We start from the raw sequence: 18,996 nt of genomic DNA, 5'->3' as shown, positions 1-18,996 counted from the left end.
AAAAAAAAAAAAATGGAACGTTAGGGGGACGTTCTTTGGAACGTTCTATCGTTCTATAGCCTACACTAATGGCTACATAAAGTAACAGTAAATGATCAACTATAAAATACTCATAATGTTTGAATTTATTTGTGTTATAGCCTATGAAGCATCATTAAATCCTTAAAAAAAAAAAAAAATACACATGCAAACGTTTAGTAGCTAAAAACCGACATTTAAAAATCAATGTTTTTATTAATGGAAGTATAAATTAACCTAGTGCAGTTTTATATCACGTTACCTTTTATAGCCTACCTAAAAGTTTTTTATTTATTTATTTATTTTACTTCTTTATTAATGCAAGCTACTTCATCCAAATTGTTTCCTGGAAATGATGAACCAAAACCCAACTAATTCCAATATTAGCCTATGGGTGTTTGGAAGGGTCAGATGACGAGTCTATACCACCAATTATACCACAAATGCAATCAGTAGGAAATGTGTTTTAGTTTTTTCAGTGCACTGCAAATGTGATCAAAGTTGTAAATAATCGCTTACATTCAGTGATCAGTGTTTAAAAGAGTGATTGCTTGTGTTTGTTGAGTGTTTAGGATCTTATTAGCTTTATTTATTCTAGGATTCTAGAATCTATAGAATAGGCTTTCCAACAAGGTGATGAAACACCATATCCACTCTTATATCGTCTCCGCCCATATAAAGGTGACGAAAGAAATATGGCGAGGCTTTAATAAGTGCATGAAATGCGCGTGCGTGTGAGGAGCTGACATGGCCGAAGCTGATGTGAAGAAGGTTTTGCAATTAAAGCATCAGCTGAAAGAATCCGGTGAAGGACACACGGTAGGATTCAACACACACAGCTTGAATCGCTTTGCTCAATGCAAACAGGCTGGAAGATAAAGCCTCAGGGGCAAGTTGTCACTCAGGCTTGATCTCAGGAACTTCAGGCCTGGGTTTAAGTAAATGAACACTTTAATGAAAACTAGTCCAGGTGTGTGAGAGCTGTTGGGCAGCAGCTGACGACTGGGATGCATTTAAACAAGTCAACTATATAATGAAGGTTCATCTTTGAACTGCTCAGGAATATTTTTCATGTGAGGTTGGGGCGATTAGTCACGTGTTTTATGTTACCTTTTCCATGTTTGCTTTTTTGTTTAAAATTTCACCGTAAACCAAATACATAACCTATAATATAATGCTAGTATGACAACTAGCCCTGTTAAGCCTAAAGCTTGATTAATTATTGAAAACCATTGCTTTAAATGCCTGTGCAGTGTTTGCTTTAAGAAAACAAAGAACCCAGATGCAACAATAATAAATTTTTATTTATTTATTTTTGTTATTTTTTTATAGTCCATATGTCTTTGTGATGCTTTCTTGCTGTTTTTAAAGGATAAGTTCACTTTTAAAATGAAAATTCTGTCATCATATACTCACCCTCATGTTGTTTCAAACCTGTATGAATTTCTTTCTTCTGCTGAACAGAAAAGAAGATATTAAGAAGAATATCAGTAACCAGACAGTTTTTGGGTCCCATTGACTTCCATAGTAGGAAAAAAATATACTATGGAAGTCAATGGGACCCAGAAACTGTCTGGTTACTGACATTCTTCTAAATATCTTCCTTTCTGTTCAGCAGAAGAAAGAAATTCATACAGGTTTGAAACAACATGAGGGTGAGTATATGATGACAGAATTTTCATTTTAAAAGTGATCTTCTCCTTTAAGGCTGGTATACAGTAGTCAAAATTTGAAGTGGATCAAAACCTTTGATGCATGAATTTTAAACAATACCCGTTCATGTCTTAGGACAACTTTGATGAACTTTTGATCCACTTCAAATGTTGACTACTGTATTTGTACAGAAATGGTAGTGAAATAAAAGTAATGTTGACCTGTGGATGTCAGCAGCTGTTGAGGGAGGAGGTGTTTGACAGGGTCTTTCTATAAATAATCCTGCAGTTGTCTCTTATGTTGACTGTCAGGCGGTTTGGCCAATGTGTCGCTGCTTATTATGTTTAAACAACTTGCTATGCAACATTTTGGTGATTTTTATTTTTTAATTTTTTATAGTGCATCATTAAAGTACTTTGATTAATGTGTAAAATGAGAGTAGTTTGCTAAAGTATTTTGTTTAATGTGATTTGATTGCACAGTTCATCGACCCTTCAGTTGCACATGCGCAGTGTTTTACAACCATGATGTGAACATTGGGCGTGTGTTTAACTGTTATTGCATGGCCCATAATAGTGCCTGGGCTAAAGCTAAGGTTTCTCCATATATAGCGCCTGACCCGAGAAAGCCCTCGCTCAGCAGATTCAGATTATTCGACGGCCGTGTGGAAATGGGTGGGACTTTTACCATGTTTAGAATTTCTAATTTCTGTTTGATTGATACAGTAACGTCATTTATGACCTCTTCAGTGTCACATGATCCTTCAGAAATCATGTTTATGTGTGCATGCTACCTTTTAAAAGTTTTACATCAGTAAGATTTTTGTTTTGTTTTGTTTTTGAAAGAAGTCTCTTCTGCTCACCAAGGCCGCATTTGATCAAAAATACAATAAAAACAGTAATATTGTGATATTATTACTATTTAAAGTAACTGTTTTCTATGTGAATATATATATTAAAGTGTAATTTATTCCTGTGATCAAAGCTGAATTTTCAGCATCATTACTCCAGTCTTCAGTGTCACATGATCCTTCAGAAATCAGTATAATATGAGGATTTAATGATCAAGAAACAACATTTATCAATTTTGAAAACATTTGAAAAAACTTTGATGAATAGAATGTTGAAAAGAACAGCATTTTTCTGAAATTGAAAGCTTTTGTAACATTAAACACTACCGTTCAAAATTTGGGGTCAGTGAGATTTGTTTATTTATTTAAAAGAAATTTTATTCAGCAATTATGCATTAAAGTGACAGTAAAGACATTAATAATTTTCCAAAAGATTGTATTTCAGATAAATGCTGTTCATTTGAACTTTATATTCATCAAAGAATCCTGATTTTTTTTTTTTTTTTATTTTTTTTTTTTTACACAACTGTTGATAATAATCATAAATGTTTCTTGGTCATCAAATCCTCATATTAGAGTGATTTCTGAAGGATCATGTGACACTGAAGACTGGAGTAATGATGCTGAAAATTCAGGTTTGATCACAGGAATAAATTACACTTTACTATATATTCACATAGAAAACAGTTACTTAAAATAGTAATAATACTTCACTGCTTTAATTGTATTTTTGATCAAATAAATGCAGCTTTGGAGCACAGAAGAGACTTCTTTCAAAAACATAAAAACATCTCAAACATTTCAACAAACACAATGTTTGTAAACAAGCAGTTTACAAACATTGACAAACAGGTTATAATATCCACAGCATATGCAGTACATGCCATAATGTATGAAACGCCATTTAATTTACATGTCTTTAATTAACTTTCATTTTACGGACCATGGCGGAAGAACACTTCATTTCCCAGAATGCTCTGATTTACTTGGTTTACAAAAATGGAGCCAAACAACATGAAATAGGTTTGCAAGCTGGCAATCTCAACCAGAACTACCAAGAAGTTTCGTTCTGGCCAGTTTTGTTGAAACGACTGCTTCCACACCAACATTAAACCTCCTTTTATCCTAAGTCTAATCCACCAGCTCGTTGGAATTGAAACTCCAGCTCATGAATTGGAAAAATAGGGAAAGTTTTGCCCAAAATCAGTGAATTCTTTGTCTTGCTTTGTTTAATTGACCTTTTCCATTTCAGCTGCTGAAAATCTTGAAGAAACTTGAAGCATTGGACATTACACTTGAAATCCTCTCTGTAAGAGATGCATGTATTTTTATTATTAAATATCATATTTAACTTTTTTTTTAAAGTTATTTTCCTCTTGTGACGGATCTTATCTGAACCTTCAATGTTTATATTTCAGGAAACTGGAATTGGAAAAGTGGTCAACTCCTTCCGGAAGCACGATGAGGCGGGAAAGCTGGCAAAAATATTGGTGGATCGATGGAAAGCGCTCGTTCCAAAAGACTCTTTAAGGTCTTGCAAATCTTTTATCATTTTTATTTAAGTGACTTTTTCCATGTGGCATGTTGTACTCTTAGTCTGTTCTCTTGTTTTGGTTTTGTGTGTGTTGCAGTTCGAGAGGAAAGCCTGAGGAAAGCCTGAGCCGAAACGAGCCGCTCGGTGGAGACGTTCAGGAGAACAGCCGTCTCTCGGAGAGCACGAACTCTAGAAAGAGGCCAAGAGTGGAGAACTCCAGCGCTGAGAAGAAAATATCACACAACGTTGACAAAAAAGACAAAATCAAGCCCAGTAAATCCAAACTCTACCTGAATGGTGAAAAAAAGGATGAGCCAAAACAAGATTGGAGTGTGAATCAGGACTCGGGCCACGGCAAGGAGAAGACGAAGAAGCTTTCTGGCGTAACTAAAAAACAGCAGAACACAAACCTTGAAAAACCCTTGAGAGCCTCTCAGACGCAGAGAGAGAAGAGCGGAGACTCGTGCAAGCGAGAGAAGGCCGGAGACGGGTCCGTGTCGATGGAGAGAGAGAGGCCGATGGACGACGGCTTTGAAACGCCCTCCATGTCGTTCGAAGCCTACCTGAGCTACGACCTGCAGACCAGCAAACGCAGGAGAGCCGTCAGCGCGGCCAGATCCCAGAAGAAGAGACTCAAGCCTGCACACACACACCAGTCCTGTGTGTCTCTGAAGACCAGCAAGACTGTGGGAGAAGAGCCGAGGACGACGGTACCACAAACAAACTGGCCTTTTGTTTTGTTCTTTAAAAATATAATTCTCCAAAACACATTTATACATATACATATACAATAAGTCTCTTCTGCTCACCAAGGCTGCATTTATTTGATAAAAAAATATTATGTTTTCTATGTGAATATATATTAAAGTGTAATTTATTCCTGTGATCAAAGCTGAATTTTCAGCATCATTACTCCAGTCTTCAGTGTCACATGATCCTTCAGAAATCATTCTAATATGATGATTTGATGATCATAAATATTTATTATCAATGTTGAAAACAGTTGTGTACCATTTTTTTAAATTCTTTGATTAATAGAAAGTTCAAAAGAACAGCATTTATTTAAAATAGAATATTTTCTAACATTATAAATGTCTTTACTGTAACTTTTGATCAGTTTAACTCGTCCTTGATGAATAAAAGTATTGATTTATTTTATTTCTTTCCCCCAAAAATAAAATTAAAATTCTCACTGACCCCAAACTTTTGAAGGGTAGTGTTTAATGTTACAAAAGCTTTAGATTTCAGATAAATGCTGTTCTTTTGAACTTTCTATTCATCATAGCATCATGAAATAAAAAAAAAAAAAACTGTGTTCAACATTGATAATAATCATAAATGTTTCTTGATCATCAAATCTTTATATTATACTGATTTCTGAAGGATCATGTGACACTGAAGACTGGAGTAATGATGCTGGAAATTCAGCTTTGATCACAGGAATAAATTACACTTTACTGTATATTCACATAGAAAACAGATGATTTACATTGTAATAATATTTCACAATATTACTTTTTGTTTGTATTTTTAATCAAATAAATGCAGCCTTGGTGAGTAGAAGAGACTTCTTTTAAAAACATTAAAAATCTTACTGATTTAATACCTTTGACCGGTAGTGTACGTACATACACACACACACACACACACACACACACACACAGACACGTGTATATATGTGTGACCCTGGACCACAAAAACAGTCACATGGGTCAATATTTTGAAATTGAGATCTATACATCATCTAAAAGCTGAATAAATAAGCTTTACATTGATGGTTTGTTAGGATAGACAATATTTGGCCGAGATACAACTATTGAAAATCTGGAATCTGAGGGTGCAAAAAAATCGAAACATTGAGAAAATCTCCTTTAAAGTTGTGCATTTATGTTGGCGATTGTGCTGCATTCACTCACAAAAATAAATGTTTTATATATTTATGTTAGGAAATTTACTAAATATCTTCATGGAACATGATCTTTACTTAATATCCTAATGATTTTTGGCATAAAAGAAAAATCGATAATTCTGACCCATACAATGTATTGTTGGCTATTGCCACAGATATACCCGTGCGACATGTGACTGGTTTTGTGATCCAGGGTTATATATATATATATAAAATAGTATAATGCATTTTTTTTATGCATGAATTATGCCTTGAAATGCACCTTGTAATGCATTGTATGGTGTCATGACTCGCTGCCCGGACAAAAAAAAAGAAGAAAAGAAAAGGTCACTGTTTGGATTCAGATAGTAAAATGCTAAAGAGTCGATTATTGGATCATTATTGCAGTGATTATTATGTTTCTGTCCTGTTATGTGTTTGGCAACAGTTCTTCAGTAGTGTTAGTTTCTAAGGCACGTTTATAAAAGCTACTTAACTGAGCTAAGGCCTAACCCTGGCTTAATCTAAACCCAGTCTGTGGAACCGGGCCTAGATGTGAGGTCATGTTGGAGCTTCTAGTCCACACACAGGTTTAACACGAGTTATGTTTGAGCGAACTCTCCCTTTAACTCCAGGTTCCCGAGCGGTCCGTGATGGACTTGTTAAACGTTCCTCTGCCGACGAGTTTTCCTGAGTGTGAGGATGTGTCTCAGTATCAGTACTTCAGTGAAAAGAAAGGTGGGTCGAAGCTCTGCGTCTGCAGTGTGTTTTCACTCTATAGCTGGATGATCCCATAAAACAGTGTGTGTTTGTGGTCCTCGTACACCCAGCTGACAGAAAGACGAGTGAAGTGTGTGAGGAAGAGGCTCCGGTCTTCATCGGCCAGAGGCTGAAGAATAAGATGCAGGTGTATTCTGGGAGTAAGATGATGTTCCTGCCCTCGATGATGACGCTGTACCAGCAGTGTATCCGAGCGCTGCAGAACAACATCGACTGTACGTAATCATCCTGATGTTACTCGTGCGCGAGGTGAGTGTGTTTGTTGGTGCTTTTAAAGCGGGTTTGTGTTTCGCAGCGCTCTATGAGATCGGAGGAGTGCCGTTTGAAATCCTGGAGCCGGTGCTGGAGCGATGCAAGCCGGAGCAACTCCTCCGCATCGAGGAGTTCAATCCAGTAAGAAGTCTTGCATAGTGAGGAGGCTGGAAAACTGTGTGTGCACAAACTCTTTTCATTTATTAGGATTTGAATGTTTTAGAATAATAGTGGAGTCATCAAATCTATGAAATAATAGCAATGAAAGTGTGTGAATCATATAGTTACCAAGAAATTTAAAGGTTCTAATATTTTAACTTCTTTTTTTTGTCTAATTTATTCATTTTAGTTTATTTTGTAAAGTAAAATGGTTGTAAGCAGAGTTTATTTGTCTACAAAACAAATTGCAAGCACAAGTGTAAGCCTTTAATTCTAAAAGATCATGAGAAATAAATGTACACTGAGCTTTTGGATGCAACTTTTTTTTTTTATACAGTAGTCAACATTTGAAGTGGATCAAAACAGTTCATCAAAGTTGTCCTAAGACAAGAACGGGTATTGTTCAAAATTCATGGATCACTTTGATGAAAGGCTTTGATCCACTTTGTTCAAATGTTGAACTGTATATACAATTTCCACTTTTTTGTGTTCAGACTGCCAGTCCAAATCCAATTTTTGTGCATATATCTGATAGGAATCCAATCATATTTAGCAAGTTTGAACAGCAAAATTACAAATCCTACATCGAGCTACCTTCATATGTGGTTTCCACTGTTGTGCCTGAACGCGTTCATTGAACGATAGTTCATATTTTAGGCGAACGTGAACTGAACGTACCGTAATACTGCCTGATGAACGTTACTGTGAACTCGTTCATTCTGGTGTCTGTGAACGGCACACTCTCTGTTTAACTTCGTTCAATAAGATGCCAGATTTCTATAGAGCCTTCCAGGCGAAAACCCGTCTAAAACACACCGTAAACCGGCCTTAATATGTAGCGGAAAAACACCCAATCTGGCAACACCAGCCACCAGTGTCGCGCCGCCGCATGTAATCAAACAGAAAGCAGCGAGGAGGCGTCGTATGATCATTTAAACGAGTTTTATGACCAGGTCGGGTGGGTGGGTGACAAGGATGGGAAAAATCCTACATTTCTGTGCAAACTTTGAAAGGAAAAGAAAATCCGCACTTGTTGAACCTGGCTGGTATATTTTTCCAGGATTCCAGTATTCCTTTTTAGTATGCAATGAAATGGAAAATTATTAAAATTGAAAAACATTTGCACCTTAAGGACTACTATCCTGTTTTTCTTTTAATAATTCCTCATTAAAAAAAAGACCATTCAAGCAGCACGTTTTTCCTCATGTTAAAATAATTGCTGTCTGTGGTTCTAGATGGGCTGTGGCAATAATTTTGAAAAATAATAGCTCGTAGCAACATATGAAAAAAAAATAACTATGAATTAGTTCATTTTTGGGACTGTGAACTTAGTTAAAAAATTAAGTATGAACTGAACTAGTTCATTTTAAAATTTGTGAACTGAACTTTGAAATGGCTCATGTAGAAAGCGAACTTTCCCAACACTGGTGGTTTCCAATCCTATTCAAAGCGCATTTCTGGAAATCTGTTTCAGTCCGTCCGCTCTAATCGGGTTTTGCATGTTTTATGGGCTTGTTTACACCTGGTCACTTCATGTGTTTTATCTGATGGTGAAAGACCAGCTGTTAATGCCCTCCGAAACTCTTACGAGACGGATTTAAATCTGATCCCTCAAGTCACTTCAGGAGGAGGTCTGAGACGTATTCCAGATTAAACTGGACAAGTGTAAATGCATCTGGTTGTTGAACCCACGTGTGTAAATTTTACATTTAATTGAGAAAGAAATCAGATGTGTATCATTATATTGGACCCGTGCATTCAGTCTTAAAGTGACAGAAGTCTAATATTCCTGCTGCCGTCTGTCATTAATGTTAAACCACAAAATGCAAAAAGAATCACTTTTGTAGATGAAATAAAGACTAATTATATTAAATTCATACAGTAAAAGTCTATGCAGTGTTATTTTACATTTGATTATTCAATTTCTTTACCTGGAGGCGTACCTGAAAAATATAAAGCACTGTTTATGTAATTTGTATCTTTGTTCTATTGTATTTGTCTATACTTTTAATTTATTTTCTATGCAGATTCACTCAAAAATCCGTTATATGTGATTCATTATTTCCAAATAGAGCTATATATCTAGTGAACACCAAATTAAAGTTTTCTAAAACTTTACCCTTTTTTTTGTCCAATTCATCCATTTTTCCCCCATTTTGTAAAGAAAAATGTGTGTAGGCACAATTATTTGCCTATAAACAAATTGAAAGCATATGCATAAGTGTAAGCCTTTAGTTCAAAAAGATCATGAGAAATATACAGCCAAATAAGTGTCGTTATGGAGTTTCCAAAGGTTTAATTAACCCTTTTTTTTAATCCTACCATACTAATAAACCAGCTAACTGTAAACTCAGAACTTTGGCTAACATTCTGGTACGGTTCTTTCAAAGTTATGAACAAATGTGACTCCAGCAACATCATTTATCTGGTCTTTAATACTGTTCTCAAAACAGGAGCACAAAAACATTATTGATACATGGTTTGTGGAAGCTTTTTCTGAAACATTTAATTTGGACGTTCATCTAACAATTAAAAAATGTTCCTACTTTTTCCAGAATGTATTTATTTGTGCCCAAACGTGTGACTGGAATATCCTGAACTGAAATGTTTTGCCCCAGGTGTATGTTGGGGAGACGGACCACCTGTGGGAGAGACACTGTGTGAAGGACTTCAGGAACGCCCAGCTGGAGGAGTACGAGTCCTGGAGGGAGATGTACCTGCGCATGTCCGAGGAGAGGGAGAGGAAACTACAGCTGCTCACCAAGAGCATCGTCTCCGCTCACTCCGGGAAGCCCAAAGGTAGTGGCGGTCGCATCGTGCTCAATCTGTACTGACCTTACGTCACTTGCTGAAGCTTGCGTATCGTTTGGTCACACCACAAGGTGTCACTGTGGCCTCAAAGCTCTGCCACTCTGAGCTCGATTGCTAATGTCTGAGGTAAAACACGCCCCCCTCATTAGCATACAGAGGAAGAAATGTAGACATAAAGACATATATACATAAATGTGGAAAATAAATGAAAGTAGAAATAAATAAATGCATAAATAAATAAATACATGTGGAAAAAAATACAATTATACATTAATAAGGAAATAAATAATGTATTTATTTATTATGTCAGGTTTGTCATTCCATAACTTTCAGCTGCGCGTGCGGATAGTGCTGGCAGAACAATAGCGGTTTCCAGTGGAGGAAAATGGGCAAAATCCACAGAATAAGAGAAACATTTTTCGTTGTATGTCAGAATCGATATGCAAAAAATACAGTCTTCATTTAATTCCGTCGTTGAAGACACACTTTTAAGCGAAACACAGACGTTTGTTTCAAGTCACAGACTGGACTGATGAAACCTGCAATGATTAGTCTATTATTAAAGCATGAATTTGATGTAAACTGTAAGTCTGTGTAATATTCACATACGCAGTTCATAGGGGACATGCATGCATAGCAGTTACAGCATGAAATCATATTTAAACCTATAACATTTAAACATGGCCTATAACATTTTTATCTCACAATTCTTGACTTTCTCTTGCATCTGCGTGTTTATATCTCCCAGTTTGGGCTTTATAACTCGCAATTGTGAGTTTATATCACAATTCTGAAGGTAAAAAAGTCAGAATTGCGAGATATAAACACGCAATTCTGACGAAAAAAAAGACAGAATAACGAGTATATCTCACAATTCTGTTTATCCTAAGAATTGTGAGATGATAAACTCGGATTTGCAAGAAAAAAAGTCAGAATTGTGAGATAAAAACTCGAAATTAACTTGTTTGTTCTTTTATTCCGTGGCTTGCACAGATTGCTCCTGCAGAACTGTCATTTTCCGCCCACTAAAACGTCATCGCTGTTTGCAAACACTAAATGGGTCTATAAATGAAACTCTGTTGCTCTATAAAACCGTCATGCTAGCTGATTTGAGTTCATACTTCTTCAAAGTTGCTTCGTCCTCCTGTAGACTGTCGGCTGATATCTGACTCAGTACAGACAGACGTTCACTAACTGTTGGGAGATAATGTGTAAGTGTAATGTGTAAGCCTTCTCTCGAAGTGTGCTTGATGGCTCATAAATGCGGGTCGTCTTTGACCATCTGTGTGCTCACACTATGAATAGACTCAGAGCAACTGTGACTGAGGGGTTAATGGCAGAACCCAGAGTGGACAGACCCTGGATCTGCTCGATTAATCGTTAACAGATCGCCATCTCGATTCAAACACACACACCATCTTATTCCTGAACGACTGAGATTCGGCTCTTTCTGTTAAACCTTTGATAAGTCTGATCACAGGAACATCCAGAGAGAGCCGTTGTCATGAATAGATATGAAACCGCTTCAACCACACAGAAATATTAGTTCTAGTATGACAAAAGTACTGGGATAAAAGTTTAAAGTTCTGATATAATCAAAATAGAGCAAATCACCTTTTGAAAGTAACTTGCCGCTTCAATAAAGATTGTCAATTACTTCATTGGAGATGAGGGACTGCTAAAAATGTATTTGTCATTGAATCATTATTCAAGAAATAAGAACCGTGTGTCTCAATGTCCATACTATCATCCTAAACAGATTGTGAGATTAATAAGTGTGTCCCAAAGCATAGTATGTTGAAGAGAGTATGCCAGAAGTCCCTGGATGGTCTACTATTTCCGGTGGATTTTCGAAGTGTGGATCCGTGCTCTCTATCCTCCTTATTCCTGACGATCTCACTGCGTGTTGAATTATGGGAGGCTCTTCCGGTTTGGGGAACTTCCATTCAAAAACACTGAAACGAATCATTTCAAATCATAAGTTTGCCCTACAAATAAAGCAGATCCGTCAGTTTCCCTTCATGATTTATTTTCAGACATCGTGAGAATAACGTCATACTTGGTATTTTAACGTGACGTGTTAAAACAAGAACATCTGTGGCAAGAGCTCTTTTCAGTCGCTGCTTCTTTTCCTCGTGATTATTTTCTTTTTTCCCTTTGCAATCCGCTGTAAAAGTATGAAAAAGGCCAACATATACTCCACATTTGTGGACTTCTCCCGATTTCATTTACGATATATGCCATTAATAATTCACTGGAATGCACGAAGAATGTCTCGTTATTCTCCTCAAATCCTCACGTCTGTTTCCAGGTTTGTTTTCACAGGTAAATGCAATTTATAATCTGACAAAATGACGGAAATCACTTTAAATAGTGTCACGTAATGCTGAAGTTAATGAACATTTTTGATTAAGGCAACATAAGTTACATAATACAGATATACAGTATATTACTACAGTGATATCTAACCAAAGACTCGCGCTTTTGGGGTGATTTGTTCTGTTGAAATCCCTTTTACACTTTTAAATGTCCTTTTAATGTTGGATGGTTGAAGGGTGAGTAGATTAATGTCATCTCATCGTGACACTTTTAACGTGTTCATAGAGCGAGCCTTTCACTGACTGTTTACAGCTTAACGGAAGTTACACCCATAATTCACGCAAAGCATCATGGGGCGCAGGAATAAGGAGGATAACAGCTAATGTTACACTTTTCCTCAGAATTGTGAACTCGCAATTGCGAGTAAAGCATAAAGTCCGTATTTCCAAGATCAAAAGTCCCAGTTATCCTTTTTATTTTTTATTCCATGTTGGAAACAAGCTTCCATAGCTTTGCATCCAGTTCATATTTAGGACACGTTTTGTGACGGCCCGTGTAAGTCCAGCATTATAACGGCTTTAGCGCTGCGGTCACACACTGATCATGTGTGAAACTCTGCCGTTGATGTCACACTCGCTGTGTTTTGTGCTTTTGTTTCTCTCTCAGGAAGGCAGGTGAAGATGGCGTTTATTCACTCGGCTGCCAAGCCTCCGAGAAACGTGCGTATCCAGCAGGAGATTCACGGCACGGCCGGCCCCGTGACACAAGCTCACCCGACAGACAGAACCAGGTCCGTTCAGAGAATTACTCACAAGAACTCAATCGACTTAATAGTAGAAACATTCTTGGCTCAAAGCTGCTCTTAAAAGTTAGTTATCAAGCATCTCAGTCGTAATTTAAAGGTGACATATTATGCCCCTTTCCACAAGATGTAATATAAATCTATGGTGTCCCCAGAATGTGTCTGTGAAATTTCAGCTCAAAATTCCCCCCAGATCATTTATTATAGCTTGTCAAATTTGCCCCTTTTTGGGTGTGAGGAAAAAATTCAAGTGTGTGTCCCTTTAAATGCAAATGAGCTTTAGCTCCACCTCCATCTCAATCTCACTCATCCAGAATCCCAGAATCACCAGGAGCGAGTGCAGCCTTACGGAGAGACTCAGGAAGAGCTTCTGAATGTTAGTGGAGACATTTCTGTAGTTGTTGTGGAGTTACACTGATCATCTCATCATCATGTTTAACTTCTCCACAAGTGTCCACAGTTTCTGAGGTCTTTATAAGACAGCGGTGACATGTTCTGGTCATACTTTGCTGGATCTTCTGCCATTGCGTTAGAACTGGTCACTGCTGTCGCTTGTCGTGTGTGTAAACGTGCAGATTAAGGGCCGGTAATATTATAATAAGATCCTCTTCATACATCAGAAGGAGAGCGAAATCTGATCGGCTTATTTTTTGACATGCTTGCAGAGAAAGGCTCACCAGAACAAAGTTACTGGGTTTCACTTTTCACGTTTTTTATGTTGGTAGAATCACCGGTGACCCGATTATAGCACTTAAACACGGGAAAAAGTCAGATTTTCATGATATGTCCCCTTTAAGTGAAATGTAGGACTAAATCTTAGAGATGATTCACGACACTTTGCTGTGCCACAAACAGGGTTTTGGATGACGACATAGGCATGGACCAATCACTGAATAGATTTCCTTATTTAAGAATATTCTCGGATAAATTCACATTGAATGGTGTAATTCCTGAGAAGGACACGTTACATTCAACACATTTGACAATAAATAATTTTCAAGAATTATTATTTTTTTAATAAATTTATCAATTTTCATTGATATACACATTGGAAATGAAAGATAAACAGGTTTTCCACCACGTCTTAATTACACATTTTAAACCGGTGTGTTCACTGATATAGCCTAGATGATATAATCAGACACCATGGATAACAAAAGAAAACCGAACCGGCGGGAGAAAGAAGTGCGACTGCTTTCTGAATTAGTGGAACAGTGGAAACATGTTATAAAAGGTTCGGCCCAACATTAACCAGAGCTGACGTGATGCTCGGTTTGATGAACTGCCATCACCAGCTCCTGCTGGCAACTCACAGCCACTAGAGAGACCTCTCGAGCCGTGTTAACTGGGGGAGTAAGAGGGGTTCTTAGCTTTAAAGGGTTAGTTCACCCAAAAATGAAAACTCTGTCAGTAATTACTCTCCCTCATGTTGTTCAACCCCGTAAGACTTTCGTTCATCTTCAGAACACAAATGAAGATATTTCTGATTAAATCTGAGAGCTGTCTCACTCCTCCATAGGCTTCTCTGTTACTGAAACTTGCCGGTCCAGAAAGTTAGTGAAGACAATGTTTAAAATAGTCCAAGTGACTACAGTGACTCAACCTTAAGTTTATCAAGCGATGAGAATACTTTGTGTGCGCAAAAATAAGACTTTATTCAACTCTTCATCTTCACTCTGTGTGAGTCTCTGAGTGAGTTCACGAGGCGCATGCACGAGAACTGAGATGATGACGCTCACAATCATTTGATGGGAAAGTGTGAAAGGTAAGCCATTAATTTTGCGGCATTGGTAAGGCACTTTTACGGTTTCTCATGATATGGACATCCAGGAAATGCACACTTTAGAACCATTTTAAACACTACATCGAGACCCTTCTGCGTCATCTTCTCAGTTCTCACGCATGCGTCTTGTGAACTCACACACAAGAAAATGAAGAGTTGAATAAAGTATTATTTTTGCGCACAAAAAGTATTCTTGTCGCTTGATAAACTTAAGGATGAGCCTTGGACTATTTTAAACATTGTCTTCACTAACTTTCTGGGCCGGCAAGTTTCACTAACAGAAGCCTATGGAGGAGTGATCCAGCTCTCAGATTTAATCAGAAATATTTGAAAACATTTGAAAACTTGTTTTTATATTTAAGTGCTGAGAATTCATGAAATTTACTCCCACTTTCAAACTTAAGACTAAAATGGCACGTTGAGAAGCTTGATGAATACGGGCCAGAGCGGTTCTGCTGGAAACCTCAGGAGATTTCAGTCATGTGTGAACGAAGGGTTTTCCCTTCCTCTAGTCAGTGTGACGCTCGTCACCGACAGATTAATGTCCTTCGGTGTCGCTTCATCCCACAGTAGTGTGAAGCCGGTTGAGATCCGGGGAAGATCCAGCTTCAGTGAGGCTGTGAAAGCCTCAACCAACTCCAGCTCCAGCTCCGGCTCCGGCTCCGGTCAGGCCCAAGACCCCCGCAAGATCAAGCGTGAGTTTCACTTCTGGCACGCGTGCGAATACTGTTACACTGCAGAAAACCACTTTTCTTTTCTTACAAGATGAGTAAAATAGTATGACAGATTGTTTTGTTTTCTGGGGAAAAAAGGGGTTTTAAATTAAAATAATCTTAATTCAAACAGAAACGAGATTATTTTTCTTACACAATTGGTAGATCATTTTGCTTGTTTATTTATTCAGAAAACAAGACATAATATCTTTCTATTTTACTCATCTAGTAAAGGCATCTTTTTTTGGGGGGGGGATTAAAAAAAAATGATTTTTAGATATTTGGACTGGAAATAATATAAAAAACACTAAAAAATATATATTTTTAATTGTCCTAATTGCAGTAATTTGTGCATTATTGGTAAAGTTTGGAGTATTTTATTTTATTTTATTTTATAAAAAGAAGTCTCTTCTGCTCACCAAGGCTTCATTTATTTGATACTAAATATAGTAAAAACGGCAATATTGTGAAATATGACTATTTAATGTGACTGATTTGATTTCTATGTGAATACTTAGTAAAATATAATTTATTCCTGTGATCAAAGCTGAATTTTCAGTGAATATTCGGTGTCACATGATCCTTCAGAAATATTGTAATATGATAGTTTGAACCTCAATTATTATTGGTCCTCAATTATTTATAATGGTTCTTATTTATTATCAATGTTGAAAACCGTTTTTGCTACTAAATATTTTTGTGGAAACCATGATTTGTGTTTTTTCTTCTCTTTTTTCTTTTTTTCTTCTCAGGATTCTTTGATGAATAGAAAGTTCAAATGAACAGCATTTATTTGAAGTGGAATCTTTTCTAACATTATACATGTCTTTACTGTCACTTTAATGCATCATTTAATGCATTTTTTTAGACCGTACTTCAGCATTGATGAGAAATGTTTCTTGAGCATCAAATCTTCATATTATACTGATTTCTGAAGGATCATGTGACACTGAAGACTGGAGTAATGATGCTGAAAATTCAACTTTGATCACAGGAATAAATTACACTTTACTATATATTCACATAGAAAACAGATGATTTACATTAGAATAATATTTCAAAATTGTATTTTTTTTTGGTATTTTTTTTTAAATCAAATGTTTCCTTGGTGAGCAGAATAGACTTCTTTTAAAAACATTAATCTTACAGATCAAAAACTTTTGACTAGTAGTGTATTTATTGAAAGCATTTAACATTAAATGTAGATGGAATAGAGTTTTACTGGAGCATTTTCTTGTGTTTTTCTCAGTGGTTTGAGTTTGTCCTGTATGTTGACAGGAGTGGCGCCCATGATGGCCAAATCCCTGAAGGCCTTCAGAAAGCAGATCAGCCGCAGATGAACGAAGATTATACGGGATATTACTGAGATATACATTCCCTGGACCACACTTATCGGATAAATAGTTTGGAAACATTTATATATATATATTTTCAATGTATATTTCACAGGATGATCAACATAGTACTTATTTGTATAAACAATAATTGCACTTTGAAATCAAACTATCTCTTTGTATTTTTTTTTTTTCTATCATGACAGACACAATTTAAATTCTGAAATTAAAACTGTAATAACCAGAAAGTGTGTTGTTTGCTTTGTGCTGTTGAAGCTTGTGTTTGTCTCCATCTAGTGGATGTGGACAGCGTTTAACTTCAGTTCTGAGATGATGGATCCGCTTTTATTCAGCAAACTAAGCATATAATCATGCATGCAGTAGTTAGGATAGTTAATAAATAAATAAATAATAATTCGTTACATTTATATAGCGCTTTTCTAGGTACTCAGAGCACTTTACGTGAAAGCATGAAATGAGCATATCAGATATATCAGTTGTTATTATTGAAGTCAAAGTGTTTTCTTAGTTTTTTGCTGCAAATTAATGTTGGTAATCCGACTAATACTAATGCAATATTTAGTCCAGTGTTTTCTAATCTGTTAAAATGGTTACATAGTTTTTCTACATGCTCAGATTTTGTGGAAAAAGCTACTGGTCCAAATCTGGATCCTGAAGCAAAACCAGTTGAGGAACAGTTCGGTTTAGAACATCTTCAGGCAAAACAATCTGCCGTAAAATGAACTGGGTAGATAATTTTAGCCAACATTGTTAAAATTGTCAATGATTAAGCAAATTCACTTTTACTCTTAAAAATAAAGGTTTTCACAGCAATAAAATTGACACCTTTCAGTAAACCGCTTTGGACCCCTTAGTTGTGAATAACTATAATCTAAAGAACTTTTTGCACTACAAAATTTCAGTTTCATGGATGTTGACGGTTCTTTAAAACCGCCTGTGGTGAAAATGAAGTTTTTAATGTTGTTTGTAGATCATCTGTAGCTTAGTTTATACAGGTAGTAAAATAACGACTGAACTGAACGCATCATTGTGCTTTTAGTGCATGAGAATGATTTATGTGAGGACTGTGATGTGAAAGAAACGATAGAATGGGTAATATACAGTAATATATTACTGTAAAAGAAAGGAATTAATTGCATATCTCAATAAAAAGGGTAAGAATAATGATATTAAAAGAATAATAAAAGATTTATTGGGTTATGAATTTGGTAGAGATAGAATAGGATATATGACATTCACATGGCGTGTGTATAGTTAAAATGTAATAGTTTTTTCTCAATTGTTTTAGCTCAATTCTCAAATTAGACTTTTTTTTTTTTTTTTTACCTCAAAACAATAAGTTCAGATCTCTGAACAATTAGTTTCTTGTTCACATCAGATTTAAATGTATGTTTCAAGCGAATTGCATGTGTTTTAGCACGTGTGCAAAAGAGGAAGTATAATTGTCTAAAATTTGCACAATGACTAAATGCACAAAGACTTGATAATCAAAACTGAGTTGATTCTCAGTGAAACTGTCAAACTCTTCACAACTTCTAAACATTCGTTCATCGTGTGAGTGTTCACATGCAAACTGATCCATTCACTGATCAATATCTGTCAGACATGTTATGTTCCATAAATATTTATGACATGGAATGTGTGTAATGTTTGCTAAATTAGCAAATGACCTGCAGTTGTAATGAATAGGAATCACAATCTTACCTAGGGCTGGGTACCGAGTTCGATACTTTTTAGGTACCGACCGAATTGCCTCGATACTATCGAGTAGGCCTATCGAAAAATGACTTGTTTTTCGGTACCAGATTTCGATACCTAAGGGGTTAACTCGTCAACGTCAGTGCTCAAACAAATACATATGAAATGCACAACGACACGCCTAAAGTCGCTCACGCACATACACGCAAACTCTACACACACGAGACGCGGAACTCTCTGCGCACATACTCATATGAGACGCGCGCGCGCACACAAACTGTCCACGCACATTCTCATATGAGACGCGAGCACACACACACAAACTCGCGCACATACTCAATGAGACGCGAGCACACACACTCACAATACCCTAAAGATGTG

At 36.5% G+C, this 18,996-nt stretch overlaps 1 protein-coding gene across 1 annotated transcript; it reads left to right on the top strand.

Moving 5' to 3' along the window:
* The first annotated feature begins 701 nt into the window (after window positions 1-701).
* On the top strand, window positions 702-17,141 carry eloal (elongin A, like). The gene is made up of 11 exons (XM_084093911.1): window positions 702-837; window positions 3,774-3,830; window positions 3,940-4,052; window positions 4,153-4,765; window positions 6,579-6,681; window positions 6,774-6,938; window positions 7,019-7,116; window positions 9,753-9,933; window positions 12,931-13,054; window positions 15,420-15,544; window positions 16,841-17,141. The coding sequence occupies exons 1-11, from the start codon at window positions 766-768 to the stop codon at window positions 16,900-16,902; spliced, it is 1,713 nt and encodes a 570-aa protein (XP_083950037.1). The 5' UTR covers window positions 702-765; the 3' UTR covers window positions 16,903-17,141.
* Window positions 17,142-18,996: the final 1,855 nt, after the last annotated feature.

This window comes from Abramis brama, assembly GCF_963993115.1.
Source record: "Abramis brama genome assembly, chromosome: 19".
In the NCBI taxonomy this organism is placed as follows: Eukaryota; Metazoa; Chordata; class Actinopteri; order Cypriniformes; family Leuciscidae; genus Abramis; species Abramis brama.
This window is presented reverse-complemented; position numbering and strand designations above follow the sequence as displayed.

Bases quoted from the DNA above. Each gene is read 5' to 3' on its own strand.
- eloal (XM_084093911.1), top strand. From the start codon at position 766: ATGGCCGAAGCTGATGTGAAGAAGGTTTTGCAATTAAAGCATCAGCTG. The intron at 838-3,773 runs GTAGGATTCAAC...TTTCCATTTCAG, and splicing joins AATCCGGTGAAGGACACACG to CTGCTGAAAATCTTGAAGAA. The intron at 6,939-7,018 runs GTACGTAATCAT...TGTGTTTCGCAG, and splicing joins GCTGCAGAACAACATCGACT to CGCTCTATGAGATCGGAGGA.